Source organism: Thunnus thynnus, chromosome 3, assembly GCF_963924715.1.
Source record: "Thunnus thynnus chromosome 3, fThuThy2.1, whole genome shotgun sequence".
Lineage (NCBI taxonomy): Eukaryota > Metazoa > Chordata > Actinopteri > Scombriformes > Scombridae > Thunnus > Thunnus thynnus.
This window is the reverse complement of record NC_089519.1, coordinates 8,214,594-8,231,355: the sequence shown is the minus strand read 5'-3', so window position 1 is coordinate 8,231,355 and position 16,762 is coordinate 8,214,594. Positions and strand designations below refer to the sequence as shown.

Here is a 16,762-nt window from a genome sequence, read left to right as displayed (position 1 = left end):
ATGCTGTATGCTGTGTTTATGCTTCTCAACAGTACTATAATCTTCATCTTTGGATTCCCCACTGAACCCTGAATGATGCCTTATGTTACAACACTCTCCAACAGTGAGAACACCTGTTATTTCCATTAGTTAAGTCAATGTCAGAACTGTAAATAGCAAATTGAAATTCTCCAAAATGACAAAACCCAGAAAACACTGACACATGACTTAATGTATCAGCTGTGTTGCAATAATTACAAATTCACCAACTACACAATATTTTAAAGTGAAAATGTATCTTTTTATTGGTACCATACATTAATTATCAAGGGCAGAAACTAACCAAATCAAAAAATATATATCAAACAATGATTTTTCTACAGGGTTTGGAGAAGGTACAAGTCACCATTCAAACTCAATCATAACTGCTGCTGGATTCAACTGTAACGAAATGGAAATGTACAAAAGAATAACAGAGCTTCAGCCGTTTTTATAAGAATTTAAAGACTCAGCATTGCTACCAAATATGCCGACTGAACTTAATGTTAAGCTGGTTTTAGAAGATGCTTGGATGACTGATGGCATCACTCTGTTGATTATAAAAGAGACCACACAAATAAAGACAATTTGGACACAAAACTAATAAAAACCCTCTGTTTGTAGCCAGTGATTTAACTGGAAATCCACTGGTTGACTAACAAATTCAGCGAGCACATTCACTTGACATCAGGTTGAAAGTTGCAGTACACAAAATTGTGACGATTGTTAAGTGAAAAATCACTTCCTGTATACATGAAATAAATGAGTGAATTTCTGAAATTTCCAAAATAAATACAAAAAAAAAAAAAAATCAACAGAGACACAGTAAAATCATCTCTCCATGGTGCCATTGTACCCCTGGGGTTTTGTAATTTAATTTACAGTTTTAAAAAAGAGGGAGGAAGAGGAGGAAAGAGCAGGTGGGAAGATAAGAGGGACGGGTTCATGAGTGTTTTTTCTCCTTTTTCCTATTTTTGTTTCTTTACATTAGATCGGGATGGCTTTAGGTAAATCTAAGTAAGAATACATTTTATTACAGTCAGACAGAACTTTGCTACTACCTTAAATATACAAGCACAAATACACAAAAATTCAAATCTCCAAAAAGGAACGAAAAAGACAAAATAAAAACATCCACACTAAATTATTTCTCTTTTATAAACATAAAAGATAAAAACAATATATTTTAGAGGGGGAGGGGGGATAAAAGTCCTGTGTTGCTCCTTGGTCTGTAGCTTTTCAGTATCGGTAGAAAATAAAAAAGTAACAATTGAAATGAAGGCGTTTAATACAAATTAAAAAACATTCTAGGGAAATATATACTGTATAAAAACTCTTAAAATGTGTAACTGTGTGTATGTGTGTGTTGTAAATGCTCTCTGTTTGAAAGACTGCATCCATTGTAGTCTAATCAGAGATGGCTCGGGCACTAGGGGACTCAAAATCCTTCAATCATTATGTTATTTTTGTATGTGTGTGTATATGTGTCCTTGTGTGTGTGTGTGTGTGTGTCACTTCCCTAGTGCCACATTTCAGCTCTCCTGCTAGAGTGTGAATTTCAATGGTTTTTATGGACTGATTCTAAATTCTGGTCTGTCTGATTTGGCAAAGCCACAAATATGTTCAGACTGCCTCGTTTCTCTCCTCAAACATTACACACACTCGCGCGCACACACATATACTCTATTAACAAACATTACCAGTGGCTTATGCGTCAGGGCAGTCCAGAATTGAGAGCCAATGTTTAGAGGACGGGCGGACAAGTCGTCCCTAAGCAACTCGCCACCATCTCTGAGCCCCACTGCCCACCCCCCCTCCCCTCCACCCCACCCCTTCCTACAGGTGTGTATGGTTTGTTTAGGGTGTTTTAGAGTTCAGTATGGTTTGTTTAGAGTGCACAGTTCTGCCCTGGATTAAATCCCCGCGCCTCCTTGGTCGCATCTACCAAGTCGCTGTCCGAAATGAAAATTAGCAAGAGCAGACGGGACATGTTGTGTATGAGATGAGGGGGGGAAAGGGGGACAGAGGCGGGACCACAGTGCCTAAATATGGGGGAGAAACTTTTAAAACTTCCTCTGGCTCAGCGAAACTGTCAGAGGAGGTCGTACTGAGCTCCCTCGGGCTACCTGTGTTTGTTGAATCTGAGCTCTATATGATGTCGGGGGGTCAGCGAGCGGGCGAGAGGGTGCTGCTGTTGCACTCGTGGCTGTCAGGGTGGGGTTGGGTGGGGGGGCTGAGGAGTGACAGAGAGAGGGGGTTTTGTGTTTGAGGTTGCGGGGCTCTGGGCTCTACTGCGATGCCTGTGAGGTGGGGTTGTCGCTCTTGCTCTCCTGGCTGGAGGGGGCCTTGTTGTTCCAGGGCGAGTTGGAGCCCAGCGCCGGAGAGTTGTTGAAGCTGTCCTCGTCGTCGATGCCGTTGGCCGCGTCGAACTGCGTGTTCTCCAGCCGCGTGATCAGACGCTCGTCCTCGTCGCCGAACTCCCCTCCCATCAGCGTGGGCTCTCCCACTACCATCACATCCTGCGAAGACACAAAACAGCGTTAACATTTAAATTCTGTGAGGAGGAAGAGGTGTCAAGAAAAAAAACTACAGCACAGTATATTGGCTGTGCTGTAGTTTTCATACTCCTGGGAAGTGTGATGTCAAACACACAGATGGTTTTTGACCATTTCAAACTTCAGTTACTATTGTAAGATGGATTTATCTACTTTGTTGAAACTCAAATATGTTTTAAGTTGACTTTATTTGCTTTGGATTTGTTTACAGTGTCCTGCACTGGTTAACTGTAATAGTGTTTGTGTTGGAGATGTAATAGCAGAGTAATGACAGTAGGTGGCACTGATGTACTCACTGGAACTTGGCTGGACAGAGGGAAGCCGCTGCCAGGGCTCTTCTTTTTGTTGTTGTTGTTGTTATTAGTTCCTCCTCCTCCACTGATGGTGCTGCCACCTGACATCTTACGCTTCCGCCGTTTGTTTGGGGCCTGTCTTGATGGCTCAGCTACAGAGAATGGGAAGGAGAGACAGAGAGAGTTAGAAGATAAGTTAACTGTGTTTGTGTGTGTGTGCCTACATCTGTGTGTGTGTTGTTCATCTACCTGGTGGTGCCACCATCCTCTGCCATTTCTGGAAGAGGCAGGTCTTGAGGCAGTCTCTGGGGCTGAGGCTGTATGTCTTGTGTCTGGACATCAGCTCCTGCATGGGCTCCAGAATAACACACAGCTGGAGGAGGGAACAAAGAGAGGCAGCAGGTTAGAGATCACACATTGTTGTAGATCATATACTTTAACTGATCATCCATTATTATCAGCTGGTGTTCAGGACAAATTAAATATTTGGTGTGCTTGTAATTCTCAGATGAGAAAATACAAGAAGACAATGATTAAACACGACTCATTGTTTTCTCTGAGTCAAAAGACACATTAAACTCCAGCACTGAGGCATCTGAAGCAGTTTATGTGTTCCCCTGTGAATTTTCAGTCTTGCTGGTGACTGAATGAATCGTGTAGGTGCTAGTGTCTCAGTCTGTGTTACCATGCTCAACAGTTAATAGAACATTAAAACACTGCTTTCTAAAAAGGAGAAAATATGACTTTCTGGGTGTACCAGAGTTTCATATGTACGTAGCGTTAGGGAAACATGTCAGGATGAGATTTTGAGCAGCAGCCTTTGGCCACACGACTCTTCATCTAGTTTTTTTCCCCCTCAAAAAAAAAAACAACGAGACCATGGCGGGACTCAAGAGGCAACAGGTGTTGGGATACAATTTGTTTGATGAATATGTGGTGTCATCAGCAACTGTGATGTCCTCTACTGGCTTTATCAGGTGTCAGAGAGAAATGTAACACGTGTTAGAGCTGCTCTGTGAGAGTCAGGCATGAGATAAAGACCAATCGAGGACCTAGAGAGGCAGCTGAATGTTATAAAACATAATAAGATGAAATGAATTACTTGTTATTTTAATGTTTTGTAGTAGTGTTTTGTTTTTTGTTTTTTTAAATTGATGTAAACAAGAACACTGGACCTGCACATCCAGTCCAACCTGTGCATCCTTGTGTATGCTGGTAGAACATGAGATGCAAGCAATATGGGACATACTCATCGACACGTTATATCATATGGTAACGTACATTATTGTGTCCATATATTGACTTCTCGTACGATATATGGACATGACCTTGATCATTTTTGCTGACCTCGATACTGTCTATTGTGTTTACATGTGTGTTTGTTTACATAAGAATGTCACCAACATTTTAGCCAACATGATGCCAGAATAAACAGCATAACTTATTGTGTGTGGTCTATCTATTTGAGGCAAATAACCCATCTCAAATATTTCTGGGACAATATATCGTCTAACAAAAGTGGTTATTGTGGTCACTAGTGGTCATGAAACTCTACATAGTAACTTAAATGTCTCAACAACAGCAACAAAAAAAAAAAAAAAATTTATCATCAGAATCAACTATTTGTAAGTCAAGTACAGCTATAATTTGAATACCTGCAAGGCACCAGATAAGTCATTTTGTTCTTAGATGTTCTAACTAAAATATGACCATGATCATGACACAATGAAGAGAAAAACCATCAAACACCAACGTCATTCTTGAGGTAAAATGTTGTATGCGTGCCTCACTTACTCGGAGGTAGTTAAGAGTAGAGTTCGACAGGCCACATCTTGTAATGTTTTTGGACAGCTGGTCCAGCATCTGTGGGTCCTGGGCCTGAGATACCAACAAACAAGACACACATTAAAATAACTGACACACACAACATAACATACATCACATGTACCCCTGTGGATTACCACTCTCTCTGTATCTACTCACATGCATGGCCAGTATACTGCGGGGGATGAGTTCACGGTGTTGTCTGATGCTGAAGTGCCACGTCTTTATCCTCATCATGTCGTCAAACATGAACTCCAGGTACAAGCGCCCCTCTACGCACACCTACAGCAGTTCAGAGGACTGAGGTCAGTAAACAGCAGGTCAACTGTAAAATCTATGCAGAGAACGGTACAAGCTGCACCTCTGCAGACACACTAGGGTTGTAAGTCGGAGTGATCACATTACTGGAGAAACGCTGTTAAATTTTACAAAGATGTTTCCTAAACTGTTTTAATAAATGACAGAAATAGCCATATATATCTTAAAACAAGGTGTGTTTTAAGCAGACACAAACACGGACCTGTGTGAACATGGGCTTTCCATTCTGGGTGACCATGGTGCACTGATCACAGTCGAGGGAGACAAAGTTGTTGTGGAAGGACTCCTTCGGATGTTTCAGCACATAGTAGAGCTCAGTGGCACCGCCCTCAAATATACTCCGGAAGTATCTTGGAATCAACGTCCGGCCAATTGCTGGAGAGAAGGAGAGAAAACACAAAGGGTATGAGAACAGGAAGATGTTAGCAGGTTGTACAGTCCATTTATGGACTGTAGGACTAAGGGATGAAAAGTGTAGTATGTCCCTCAAACAGATATTCTATGTTTCTTACTGTAACGTTTGGGCCCATCCTCCAGACAGAAAGTAATGGTCAACATGGCGTCGTCTTCAAAGAACTCTGTAGTAAATGCATCCCACCACAGGTTATCACACTCCTACAAGGTGGAGAGGGGGGGGGGAATAATCAGTTACCAACACAGTTCTTGAGTTGTTAGTGTGTCTGAGTGTGCGTATGTGGCCGTGTGCGCTTACGAACCTCTGTCCAGTTCTGTAGCCGTTTGTTGAGTTCAAATATTCTGTAGTCTGTCTGGTTGCCATATGGTGTGTGCCTCCTGCTCCACAAAAAGACAAGAGGAGGAGAAAACAAAAGACAGACGGGTTGAGAACAGTTATCTTGTGATAATATGACAGCGTCAGTACTTTTAGGACAGTTTCACAACCTAGTTTAGCCTTGCCGCAGACTAAATGCAAAATTTGTATTGAAAGCGAGATAAGAATACAGCTTCCCACGACCTTATCTACACTTGTGTTAATGCAGTTTTCACATTAGCTGGAGATACTGGGAAATAATGTAGTCTTACCCTATTCCTGGCTCCAGGTATGTGGGAGGATACATTGGGGTGGGACTGGAGAAACGAGAGACAGAGAGATTATTACATTCAGCTATAGTGCTAATATGCCCTCCTCCAAGAGCTAGTCTATCTTTACGACCCTGGGACGCGAGCCAAACATGGCACAAATTGGATGATACAAGGAGACAGTAAATAACAACACGTCTCAGTTACACACACACACACACACACTCACACACCAACTGAAGCAAACTCGCTCACTGCAAAAAGACAAGCTGTGCAGAACGGCACACAATTCTTCTCAGGTGTGTTTCCTAACCTTACTGAGCCACACAAGACAAGTCAAATCAATTTTAGCATTAAACATCACCCACTCAACAGTTTTAGCTTGTAGCTCAACAAGCATTTGCCTGAATAATGGGTTGTGTTAATGGTGGTGGACAAAAATGACACTGCACTAAATTACACAGGCTATTGGATCAGCCTTTTACAGACTGAGAAAACAAACACAAGTGCTCTCCTTTGCTAAAATATCACCAATAAACCTTCCTGCACCCAACAGTGTTCCCAGAATACCCAGGTATGATAGTGCTATCAGTTTCAAATAAGTGTTCTACAAATACTTCGTGTATTGTTCACTTAACTTGCACATAAATATACCTCTAGCAGCTGATCTGAAGAACAGATTTATAGTGTTACAGTTGAGTATGATAGTGCAGCATCACTGTTACGTTCTTTAAGGAAACCCTGTGCAGCTGACTGGATGAATGCATCGCTATCTGTGCTGTTCTTGGATTTTACCTCAGGTTTTCCAACTGAGAAAATAGAGAGGCTGTTCTGGAAACGTCAGATTTTACCAAAACAATCCACTGAAACCATTTTCTTAACTTAATGTACATCTAATTTGAGTATTTGTCCAGGATGTTTGTGAACGTGAGCAAACACAAACAGTCACTGTGTAGTTCAAACTCACCATACAGCACTACGCATTGACTCTGTTATCAAAACCACTTTACACAGTTTGCTGATTGGTTAAATTATTGGTGAGCTGCCAAGATGAATTGATTACTGGAGGTTTTCCAAGCTAACGTCTTGTATCAGAAACTGAACTCATGATGTCTGTGCTGGCTTTGTCAGACTGTATAAACATGGTATCCAATAATACAAACACATTTATAAAAGTGTGTTCAGATAGAAAGCAAAGTGAATTTGACTGCTGGACCATTTGTGCAATCTCTGTTTATTTGACTCAAACAGCCAATGTACTGTGTGTACAGATGTTAGCTTTAAGCTAGCTAGAAAGGGACTCTGATCTAAGAACTCACCAGGACCTCCAGTTCTTTTAGGAATCACCCTCCAGTCTTTTTACTTTCTCCTTTTGTTTCTGTTCATTTATAAAGTAGATTCATGTAACACTAGGATCAATGCAAATTTTCCCTTGGAGCCCACCAGGAAAATGTGTGCCTAATCGTGCCCAATTGAGTCTTTCCCTGTGTTTATATGTAATCTTGCCTTCTCTAAAATCTGCTTTGATTTCTGTATGAACACACCTTAAGACATCTAAAAGTCTTGGTTTTCCCACCCAGAGCAGACTCTGAAAAGTACACACACCCAAACACAAAGACACAGACATAAAACTCACCCCACGTCTCTGTCCAGCATGGTGCCGGGATGGAAAGGGGGGAAAGTGCTACCGTTGGGGGGCTCCTTAGGGGAGTACAGCTTGAATGACTTGGAGGAACAGCCTGGAAGAGAGGTGAGAAAAAATATTAGAAAGAACATAAAAGTAATTACATTTTTTTAATGTTGTAGGTTCAGGGATTACTTAAAATGTTAGTTTTTAGGGCTTCAAGATAAGTTTAACAGCTATATCTGTCAGAAATAACATAGATGTGTCAAATCTGGGAACAAATGCTGTATCTATTAATCCACAAATTCAACCATTGACACTGCAAACCTTTAAACACATTGTGAACAGTGGTCCAGCTGGGAATGTTAATAAACATCTACATTGTAAGGCAGAAAAGAAAGAACACAGAAGAGGTTGAAGATGGCGCCCGCAGTTGCTATACCATACGGAATTACAGTGGCATTAGTTAGTTATTCGCTTTTGGAGTGGCCACTACAAAGAATGACTGTATTATGTGAGGGTGAAGGCAGCCTGAGCTGGCCAGTATGGCCCAGTTTTAGTTGGCTGCACTCACAGGTCATCCCAAATACCTCAATCTTGTTACAGGAAGACGCAAAACAACAACATGAACAGGAGAGAGATTCCTGTAAACATTGTGCTCCTGCTACACCGCTACAGAAACTGCTGCCCTCCTTCTACTCTCCCTTCACACTCAGTATACAACTATCAAATACCAACCAATTACACTAACAGACCAATACTAACCCAATACACACACACACAAACAAAAAACTGATGAAAATCTGTCTCACACACACACATCTCCATCCCCCTGTTCTACTCTAATTGCCCAGCTCTCCTATAAAGGCCATCCAGGCGTGGCGGCCTCCAGGTCATGACCCCTGCCGTCACCATGGTGAAGCCCCGCCTCATTAATGTCTCTCTGTCTTGTCTCTGCATATTAAAACATATCAATGTACGTGTGAAAGAGACTGAGATGTTTTCCAGCAAGGGTAATTGTGATTTGAGACCACTGCAGCAATGTTATCTATATATTTCAAGGATACAGTCAGACAATTAAAGAGTAAAACAGCTTCTCTTCTGTAAAGAGGTTTTAAAAAAGCTAACTTTTCAATAATGTATGCTAGCTGTCTAAAGTCAGCTTTTTCTATGTTTGTTGGAGACTGCACAACAACACAAACATGCAAAAAGATAAACACAAATTGTTGTGGGACTGACAGAGAGCCATGTTCAAAACTGACCTTAGGGACCACACCGATATACATCAAGTTGGTCAGTCTTAACTGATCTACAGTATGTTATCTAGTAAAAAGAAAATGTCTCAGGTCTACAGGTTTCTATTCTGTGTAATAGTGGCCACATAGTCAACAATATCTCTCTTACAGACCTACTGGTAAATAAATAATAAATCAACAAGGAAAGTTCTTCCATGAAGACAAGCACAGATCTTTAAAACAAGTATCACATCTTCTACACAGAAAAAAATCCATTTGAAACCCTGTCTTCACTTCATGTAAAAACAAGTTGTTTGCTTTGTGTGAGCCAGTAATGCTATGCAAAGGCCTGAATGCACCACCAGAGGAAAACAAATGGGGTTGATAAATAAATAAATAATCGATGGTTAAGTGTCCATTAGTTGTTGAGAGCTCCATTAGCTCCTCTCTTCTCCTGTTAGCTGTTAATGACAGGCAGTCACAATCACATCAGCTGGATTTCACTTCCTCCACTGGGAATCATGCTCCCCTCTCCTACAAGCAGAAACTCTACATATATAAATATATATGTATACACACACACACACACACACACACACACACACACACACACACACACACTTTACACATATCTTAACTTCCTTGGTTTGAGTGATGCTAACCACCGTCACCCAACCTTCAGAGCATAAGATCTCAAATATTTTGTGGCATGAATCCCGAAAAAAAACCCATAACATTTGATTTCACAAGAGAAAAATCCACCAAGCATTACAAAGTCTCCTCTAAATGATAATAACACGTCGTGGTGTTGGACTCCTGTCACCATGATAGCTAAGTATCCAAACGGAATACAAGCGATAGCTAGGTTACACTGAAGCATTAACCTGCAAACTTTTTTTCTTTTTTTACAAAAACCTGACATGAATCTTAAGATTTTATCAAGTTGCACTTAAAACGTCCTATTCGCCAGTTTAGTATGTCACAACTCTATCAATCAAAGCACATTTTGACGAGGGGTTGCCTGCTTACAAAGGCAATTAGAAAGGCAGCCAGCGCATACTGCTAACACTTAGCTGTTAGCTCGGCCAAAACGGGTCATTTCGGGGGGAGAGTTTACAGCCACAAACGCCTACAAACACAATTATAACAAACAAGATAGCTACTGAAAGATACACGATAAAATAACCTCACTGTCCTCACTCGCCAAAGCGAAGCCTGTATACAACACTGCCTTGTGTGGGCCTGCGAGGCAAGCTAACGCTAGCCAGCCTTGAAAACAGTTGGTAATCAGTTAGCTGCTGTTAGCCGTTAGCCGTTAAATCCCCTTTTCAACGAGAAAGCGCCGAAATAACGCAAGAAATTACAACCGCGGCGGCTCGTAAACTACGTTTAACCGCCACAGCTGCTAGACATTGCAGGAAAATGTGTGTGTTTGTGGGGTAAAGCGACCCCTTTTTTACCTGCAAAGAAGTCCAATCAGAAAATTGATGTTTACAGATCCGTGGTGATAGACCGTGTGTACGCTCCGTGCGTAAAGACGGATAGGCCCGCTGGACGCAACGTACCAACACAATACGTCCCTCTGAATAGGATCAATAAAAAATCTGCTCAAACCGCGAGACTGAGAGGGAATAAGGCCCAAATTGCGGGAGTCGGTCGGCTATGTTTTGTCCCGCATGAGGCCTTGTCAGTGGGCTGAAGCCTGCTGTGGGTTTACATACGGACCCCGATGAGCCCTTTGTTCACGGGAGGACATGAACAATAGCTGTAGGCCCTCCTCCTCCTCCTCCTCTCCTCCCTCAGCAATGCTCCTCTCTCCTCTGCCCAGCACCGCCAGCCGCCCCCCTTCCGCCCCCCACTCCCACTGCACATAAAGGTTGTCTGGTAAGCATTTTTTTTCTTCCTTCCTCCTCCCCGCATCCCATCCTTTCCCTGTAACTGACACAGACGAGAATTGGCCCTAATGCAGTCAAGTGGAAGTGTGTGTGTGTGCAAATAAAGATCGTGCTGACTGCAAAGTGGTTTTCATGTTCGCCTAATTAGTGCACATCATCAGCTTGCTACAAAAACAACTGAGCTGAGACACTGACAGCCAAGTCCCAGGTCATGTGTAATAATATACAAGGTGGGTCCCATGCAGTGCAGTGCAGTACAGCAGCCTGATCAGCCAAGAGGAGATTAAGATCTTATAAATTAACTTTCATGTAAGGAAAACAGACATGGGTTGTTTACAATTAATTGTGTCTTTGAGTCTGTACACTGAACTGTCTCCAAGGTAGGCCAGTAAATCCATTACCATTGGGAATCTCTCTCTCCCTCTCTCTCTCTCTCTGTCTCTCTCTCTCACACACACACAGAAAGCACTAAGCCAAAAGGAGAATCCCATAGGCCTCTAAATCTGCTTAAATCGCCTCAAATTATAATCAGATATTCAGATCACAGCCAGAGAGGACTCACCCATATGGCCAAAGTTGAGATATAAAAAGAACAAGTAGTATTAGGTCAGGAGTTTTTCATACTGTATATGTGGTAGTGTGTGTGTGAGTGCAGCCGGACATCTGAGCCACCAACATGTTCTGATTTATACACGATCCATGTACACATGGAGTGAAAACACAATGTTTCATCAATGATTTATTCACAAATTAAGCTGCTCTCGTGAGCTGCTCTGTGGAAACAGTTAACAGGCTTCACACAGGCTCCTGTACACCAAAACACTGGTGTGGACTGGTAACATTAAATATAACATAATTCAATATTATTTAGTAGAATTATTTTTTAGGTGCAGTTTTAAATAATTTGTCCCCGAGATGAAGGTTTACATACATATGAATTTGTAAGTCTTATTGTAATTCAGAAATATGTACTCCACAGTGATTGTGAGGATAATCATGACATGGAACAACTTAAAATTGTAGTTTATAGATGTGGAGGGCTTAAATTCATTTTGGTTTGCAGGACCAGTTTTGCATTTCAAGGGTCAGTTCCACTAGATGTTGCAGCTGAGAACCAAAAATTCTGCAATCTTGCAATATTTATATACATAGATTTTATGCTTTAAAGATTATATATACAGTATATATGATCTGTATATATATATCATGTGTATCATCATCATCTGTATCACTTTATATTGTATATACAGAATATACATATGATATATGTACAGTCAAAAGTTCCATTTATTGGAATGAGAAACTGAGGCTGATAGGTAGGTCATCAGTTTTGCAGGCAATAGGTCCTGAGCCAAAGTATTGAACAAAATCTAAATGACCTGATGATGGCACTAGATGAAAGGTCAGGCGATCAAAGTTATGATAATTCTTCAAGTGGGGACCATGAACGTGTTTCACAGCAGTCCGTCCGATTGTTGTTTAGATTTATCAAAAATTTTGTTCCAATCCCTCAAGTAGGTATTGAGATGTTTCACTGAAACAGGAAAACTTTGACCTGATGGAGCATCACCAAAGTCATCAGAGTTTATCCTCTTGGGAACATGAATGCCTGCACAAAATTTCAATCCATCCAATAGTTGTTCAGTCGGGACCAAGCGACTGACAGACTTATATCGTTCTTCCTTCAGCCACGCTAGCGGCCACGCTGAGAAGAAATAAAGGAACATGATAATAATGAAAAGGTATTTCCCCAAAAAATCATGAAGTTAATTAAACACTTCAGCTATACTTAGTACCAACTTATTGATTTGATTGATGAGCCATATAATCATTTATTCCATCAGTTTAACCCAACTATCCCATTCTTCTATCCACCGAAGTACATGACACACAATACCTCTCTACACTATTTGTTGTGGGCCTCCAATATTCCAACATTTTGAAGACAGTAAATTGCATATTTATTTTTTCCAGCTGTCTACTGTTTGTTTCTGCCATCTCGATACAGAAAATGTCCTTCTGTTCTGACATATTTGCAGATGTTTTCTGTCTTGCATATGAATATACAGCACAAAACTCATAACTCCCTTATGTCTGGCAGCTCAAATGTGGACCTCTTTACAGACTCTGTTGTATGAAATCTGGAGTATGGTGAAGTACAGTGTGTCCCAGAGCCAGACATGTGGAGAGGATAAGCTGCTCTAAGGCCTGTCTCTCACCCGACCAGCAACAAAGATGCTTGGGCTGAGTTTATGTATATTGGTTTGACCATGGTAAGCCTGTGACATGAGCACTTCACAGCTCGCGAGGCTCCTGTCAGTCTTTTGGCAGCATCTTTGTGTGTCTAGTACCAGGGGGAGGTGTAGTCAGTAGTAGCTTAGAGTGTCTGTTGTGGGTGACTTGTGTGGATTTGCCTATCTTATATTCGCTGGCCCCTGTAGCCATGGCAACGCGAGCAGTCAATGCTGTCACAACTGGAGTGAGGCTGAGAATCATCCATGGAAATGGACACACAAGGGTTAATCCTGTGTGTGTGTGTGTGTGTGTGTGTGTGTGTGTGTGTGTCTGTGTGTGTGCGTCTCCAAAGCTCACCCATTCAAATGGTACATGACGGGGTTAATCCCCAGTGCGCGCGTGTGTGTGTGTGTGTGTGTGGTGGGGTGATGGAGAGGAGGTGGGGGTGGGAGGTGTGTCAGGATAAGGCTTGAAGGGCTTACACACACCGTCTCTTTCGCTCTCAGGCATAGGGCAGGCCTTATCTTCAACTAGCACCCCAACCAGCGAGTCACACACACACACACACGCACACACACACACGCACACACACATACACACACACACACGCACACACACATACACACACACACACGCACACACACACTGCTGCCTAACCTTCACATCACCAGCTAGCCTCATTTCCCAACTTGCAGTCACACATTCACACCTAAAGCCATAAATCCATGTATAATAAGTGATTAAAGCTGCAGCGTGCAGTGGCTGAATAAACTCCCTAAAGTGCACCGTGTGATGTTTTCACTGAGCTTACACTTAAACCTACAAGCGCAACTTGTTTAATTCACCTTTGTCAAAGTCAAAAAAATAAAGGGAAGAGGCCAGACTTAAAGATAATTTATCTGGAGATCAACAAAGCAACGAGATACATCAATAAGAACAATCAAACATTTTTCTTTCAGCCGTTTTCTTTGATCTCTGGGTTTTTATCTTTATGTTGCTGAATCGGCTATGTGAAAGACAGAAAAGGTAAAGGTCAGCAAGCAAGACTTACCTCCTTCAGTCTCCAGCGGTTCTGACATTGCCATTTTGTCACCCACAAATGCACTTTCACAGCTACATACTGATCTAACTCAAAGACTTGGGCCCTGTTTTCAAGCCTCTCCCTCTTTCTGATATCTCCCATGTCCAGACTGTCAGGCTCAGGGGCACAAGGAGGGGGGAGAAGGATGCCTACAGTGTGTGTGTGTGTGTGTATGTGTGTGTGCGCGTGCTCTAATGCATGTGTTGCCTGTGTATGTGCAAATGTGTGCAGCGTGCCACTTCCACTCACTAGTCAACAGGAAACTTAACGGCACAAACGTCTGCCAGAGTTCTGATAACAAGCATCCCAGTCGCCCTCCCTTCGACACAGTCTTAAACACTGATCTGAGGACAGTCTCGTGTTGGTCTCAGTTTAGAAAAAGCCCTGACTAAACTGATCCAAGATTTTAACAATGAGAGACGACTTCTGATGATCGGCGAGTGTCCATTTTTTCCCAAACAGTAATGAAAACAAAACCTCTCCTGCTTTCATAGATTGCATTCACTTTTATTTCTTCCCCCAATGTAATCCCAAAGCTACTGTTTGATGGCTTTTACCACTTCATGGCAATAAAGTCAAACATACTGTTAAAAGCACAGACAGTCCAATTTCTCCTCATGAGAGCTAGCGTCACATCTCTGAAGCTCTTCTCTGTGGTCAGTGTCTGCTAGAAGACTAGTGCTTGATCAATTTGGCAGCTCAGGCTTTTTTTTTACTCTGTTATTGGATCAGATTTAGTGACAGAGATCCGATTCAGCTCTGATAAAACATCCAAAGGCTGCCACAATACAAACTGACACTTTTTAGAGGAATGAGCACTAATCCAGACACATTGGCCAGCTTTATATCACCAAGGAGTCTGCAACAGCCTGCGAGTCAGAATAGAAGACACTTAACTGCAGTGGTACTTGTACTTTACTTCCTTTTTATGCTACTTTATACTTCTACTCCACTCTATTTTAGAGGCAGATATTGTACTGTTATACTCCACTACATTCATCTGACATACAAAACATATAATGACTAAATATGACTAAAATATAACGCATTGTTATTGATTAAACACTCCTACAATATATAAAGTACCAATTAAAATGATCTTCAGCTCAGCCAACTACTACATGAAAATGCTACTTACACATGAATTAATGATAGGGTTGGGCAATGTGACGATATAAACTAGGGCTGCAACTAACAGTTATTTTCATTATTGATTAATCTTCAGATTATTTCCATTTCATCGGCTAATCATTGCAGCTCTAAAACCATGAGACGATGTGAATTTGTCTAAATTTGTCAATACTGCCGCACTGTTTATACCAAGTATCTCTCTAATAATATCTTTGGTTGTATCGGTTCAATGAGCATGACTGCTATATGGAAATATTAGATTTTTATATGATTTTTGCATCAATGTGATGAAGCGCCTTGATTTGTTGGGTACGTAATTAATACAGTTAATTGATATTACCATGAATTTACTGTATTACAATATACTGTGGCTCAAAATTGTATGTACCATGATAAGGAGTTTTGTCCATATTGCTTAGTTAATAATTAAAACATGTAATATACAGTGTTGTGCAAATGTTCTAGGCACTTTAGATGTTTAGGGTCTTATCCATTATGCAATACCATCATGTGATCGGTCCCAAACTTATTCTGCAGTATGACAACGACCCCAAACATCCAGCCTGGAGTCTAAAGAGCTATCTTCACCAACAAGAAGAACAAGGAGTCCTGCAACAGATATAATGACCCCCACAGAGCCCTGATCTCATCATCATGGAGTCAGTTTGGGGTCACATGAAGAGACAGAAGCAACTGAGACGCCTGAATCCACAGATGAACTGTGACAACTTCTCCAAGATGCTTCTAACAACCTACCTGCCAAGTACCTTGAAAACAAGTGTACTGAGGAGAATTGGTGCAAAGTTAATTGATTAATAAAAACTATTTATGGAATTATTTTTTGAATGCATCCTCAGTTTACTCTTAGTGCCTAAAGTGTTTGCACAGTACTCTATGTGACTTACAGGGACCATTTTTATGCATAATGAGAACTTCTACTTTTTGTACATTTCAGTACATTTTTCTGATGACACTTATAGTTAATTAAAATCTTTTGTAAGAGAGTATTTGGACATTGTTGCATTGCTACTTTTACTTAAAGTCCCCCTCCAGTCAAAAACGTGTTTTGCTTCTTGTTCCTTCAGTTGGATGTTTGAGCTTCACTGTGCAGAATGATGTATGTGCAGAGTTTGACACTAAAAGGCTGTTTTCACATTCATCTCAGCCAAGTAGGTTTGCACATACAAGGAATTTGTCTTGGTGTTTTGGTGCAGTTGAAAAACAGTTGAAACGATTGAAAAATATACACAAAATTAAGTAGTCCTAAATAATATAAAAAAGAAAAAGAATTTACAATAAAAAAGAATTTAAAATATATCCTAAGTGTAATAATAATAATAATAATAATAATAATGTAACGTATCATGTTAGATATATAAGATTATATAAGATTATTATTATTATATTTATGTTAATATAATGGTTAATGTCCATGGGAGATAGAGTCAGTGTCAGTGGGGGTTCCAGGCCTTGTTGATGAGGCAGCTGCAGACGGGAAGAAACTGTACTTGGGGA

General features: G+C 41.1%; 1 protein-coding gene across 1 annotated transcript; it reads right to left on the bottom strand.

Moving 5' to 3' along the window:
- Positions 1–258: 258 nt before the first annotated feature.
- On the bottom strand, positions 259–14,228 carry ldb1b (LIM-domain binding 1b). The gene is made up of 11 exons (XM_067583883.1): positions 14,087–14,228; positions 7,683–7,785; positions 6,050–6,094; positions 5,725–5,800; positions 5,521–5,623; positions 5,211–5,383; positions 4,850–4,972; positions 4,661–4,744; positions 3,116–3,239; positions 2,870–3,018; positions 259–2,537 (listed from the first exon to the last, which is right to left on the bottom strand). The coding sequence occupies exons 1-11, from the start codon at positions 14,118–14,120 to the stop codon at positions 2,307–2,309; spliced, it is 1,245 nt and encodes a 414-aa protein (XP_067439984.1). The 5' UTR covers positions 14,121–14,228; the 3' UTR covers positions 259–2,306.
- Between the last annotated feature and the right edge of the window lie 2,534 nt (positions 14,229–16,762).

Coding starts and splice junctions, on each gene's coding strand:
- ldb1b (XM_067583883.1), bottom strand. CDS start 14,120: ATGGCAATGTCAGAACCGCTGGAGACTGAAGGAG. Junction 7,786..14,086: donor ACCGCTGGAGACTGAAGGAG/GTAAGTCTTGCT, acceptor CCTCTCTTCCAG/GCTGTTCCTCCAAGTCATTC. Junction 2,538..2,869: donor CTCTGTCCAGCCAAGTTCCA/GTGAGTACATCA, acceptor GTGTCTTCGCAG/GATGTGATGGTAGTGGGAGA.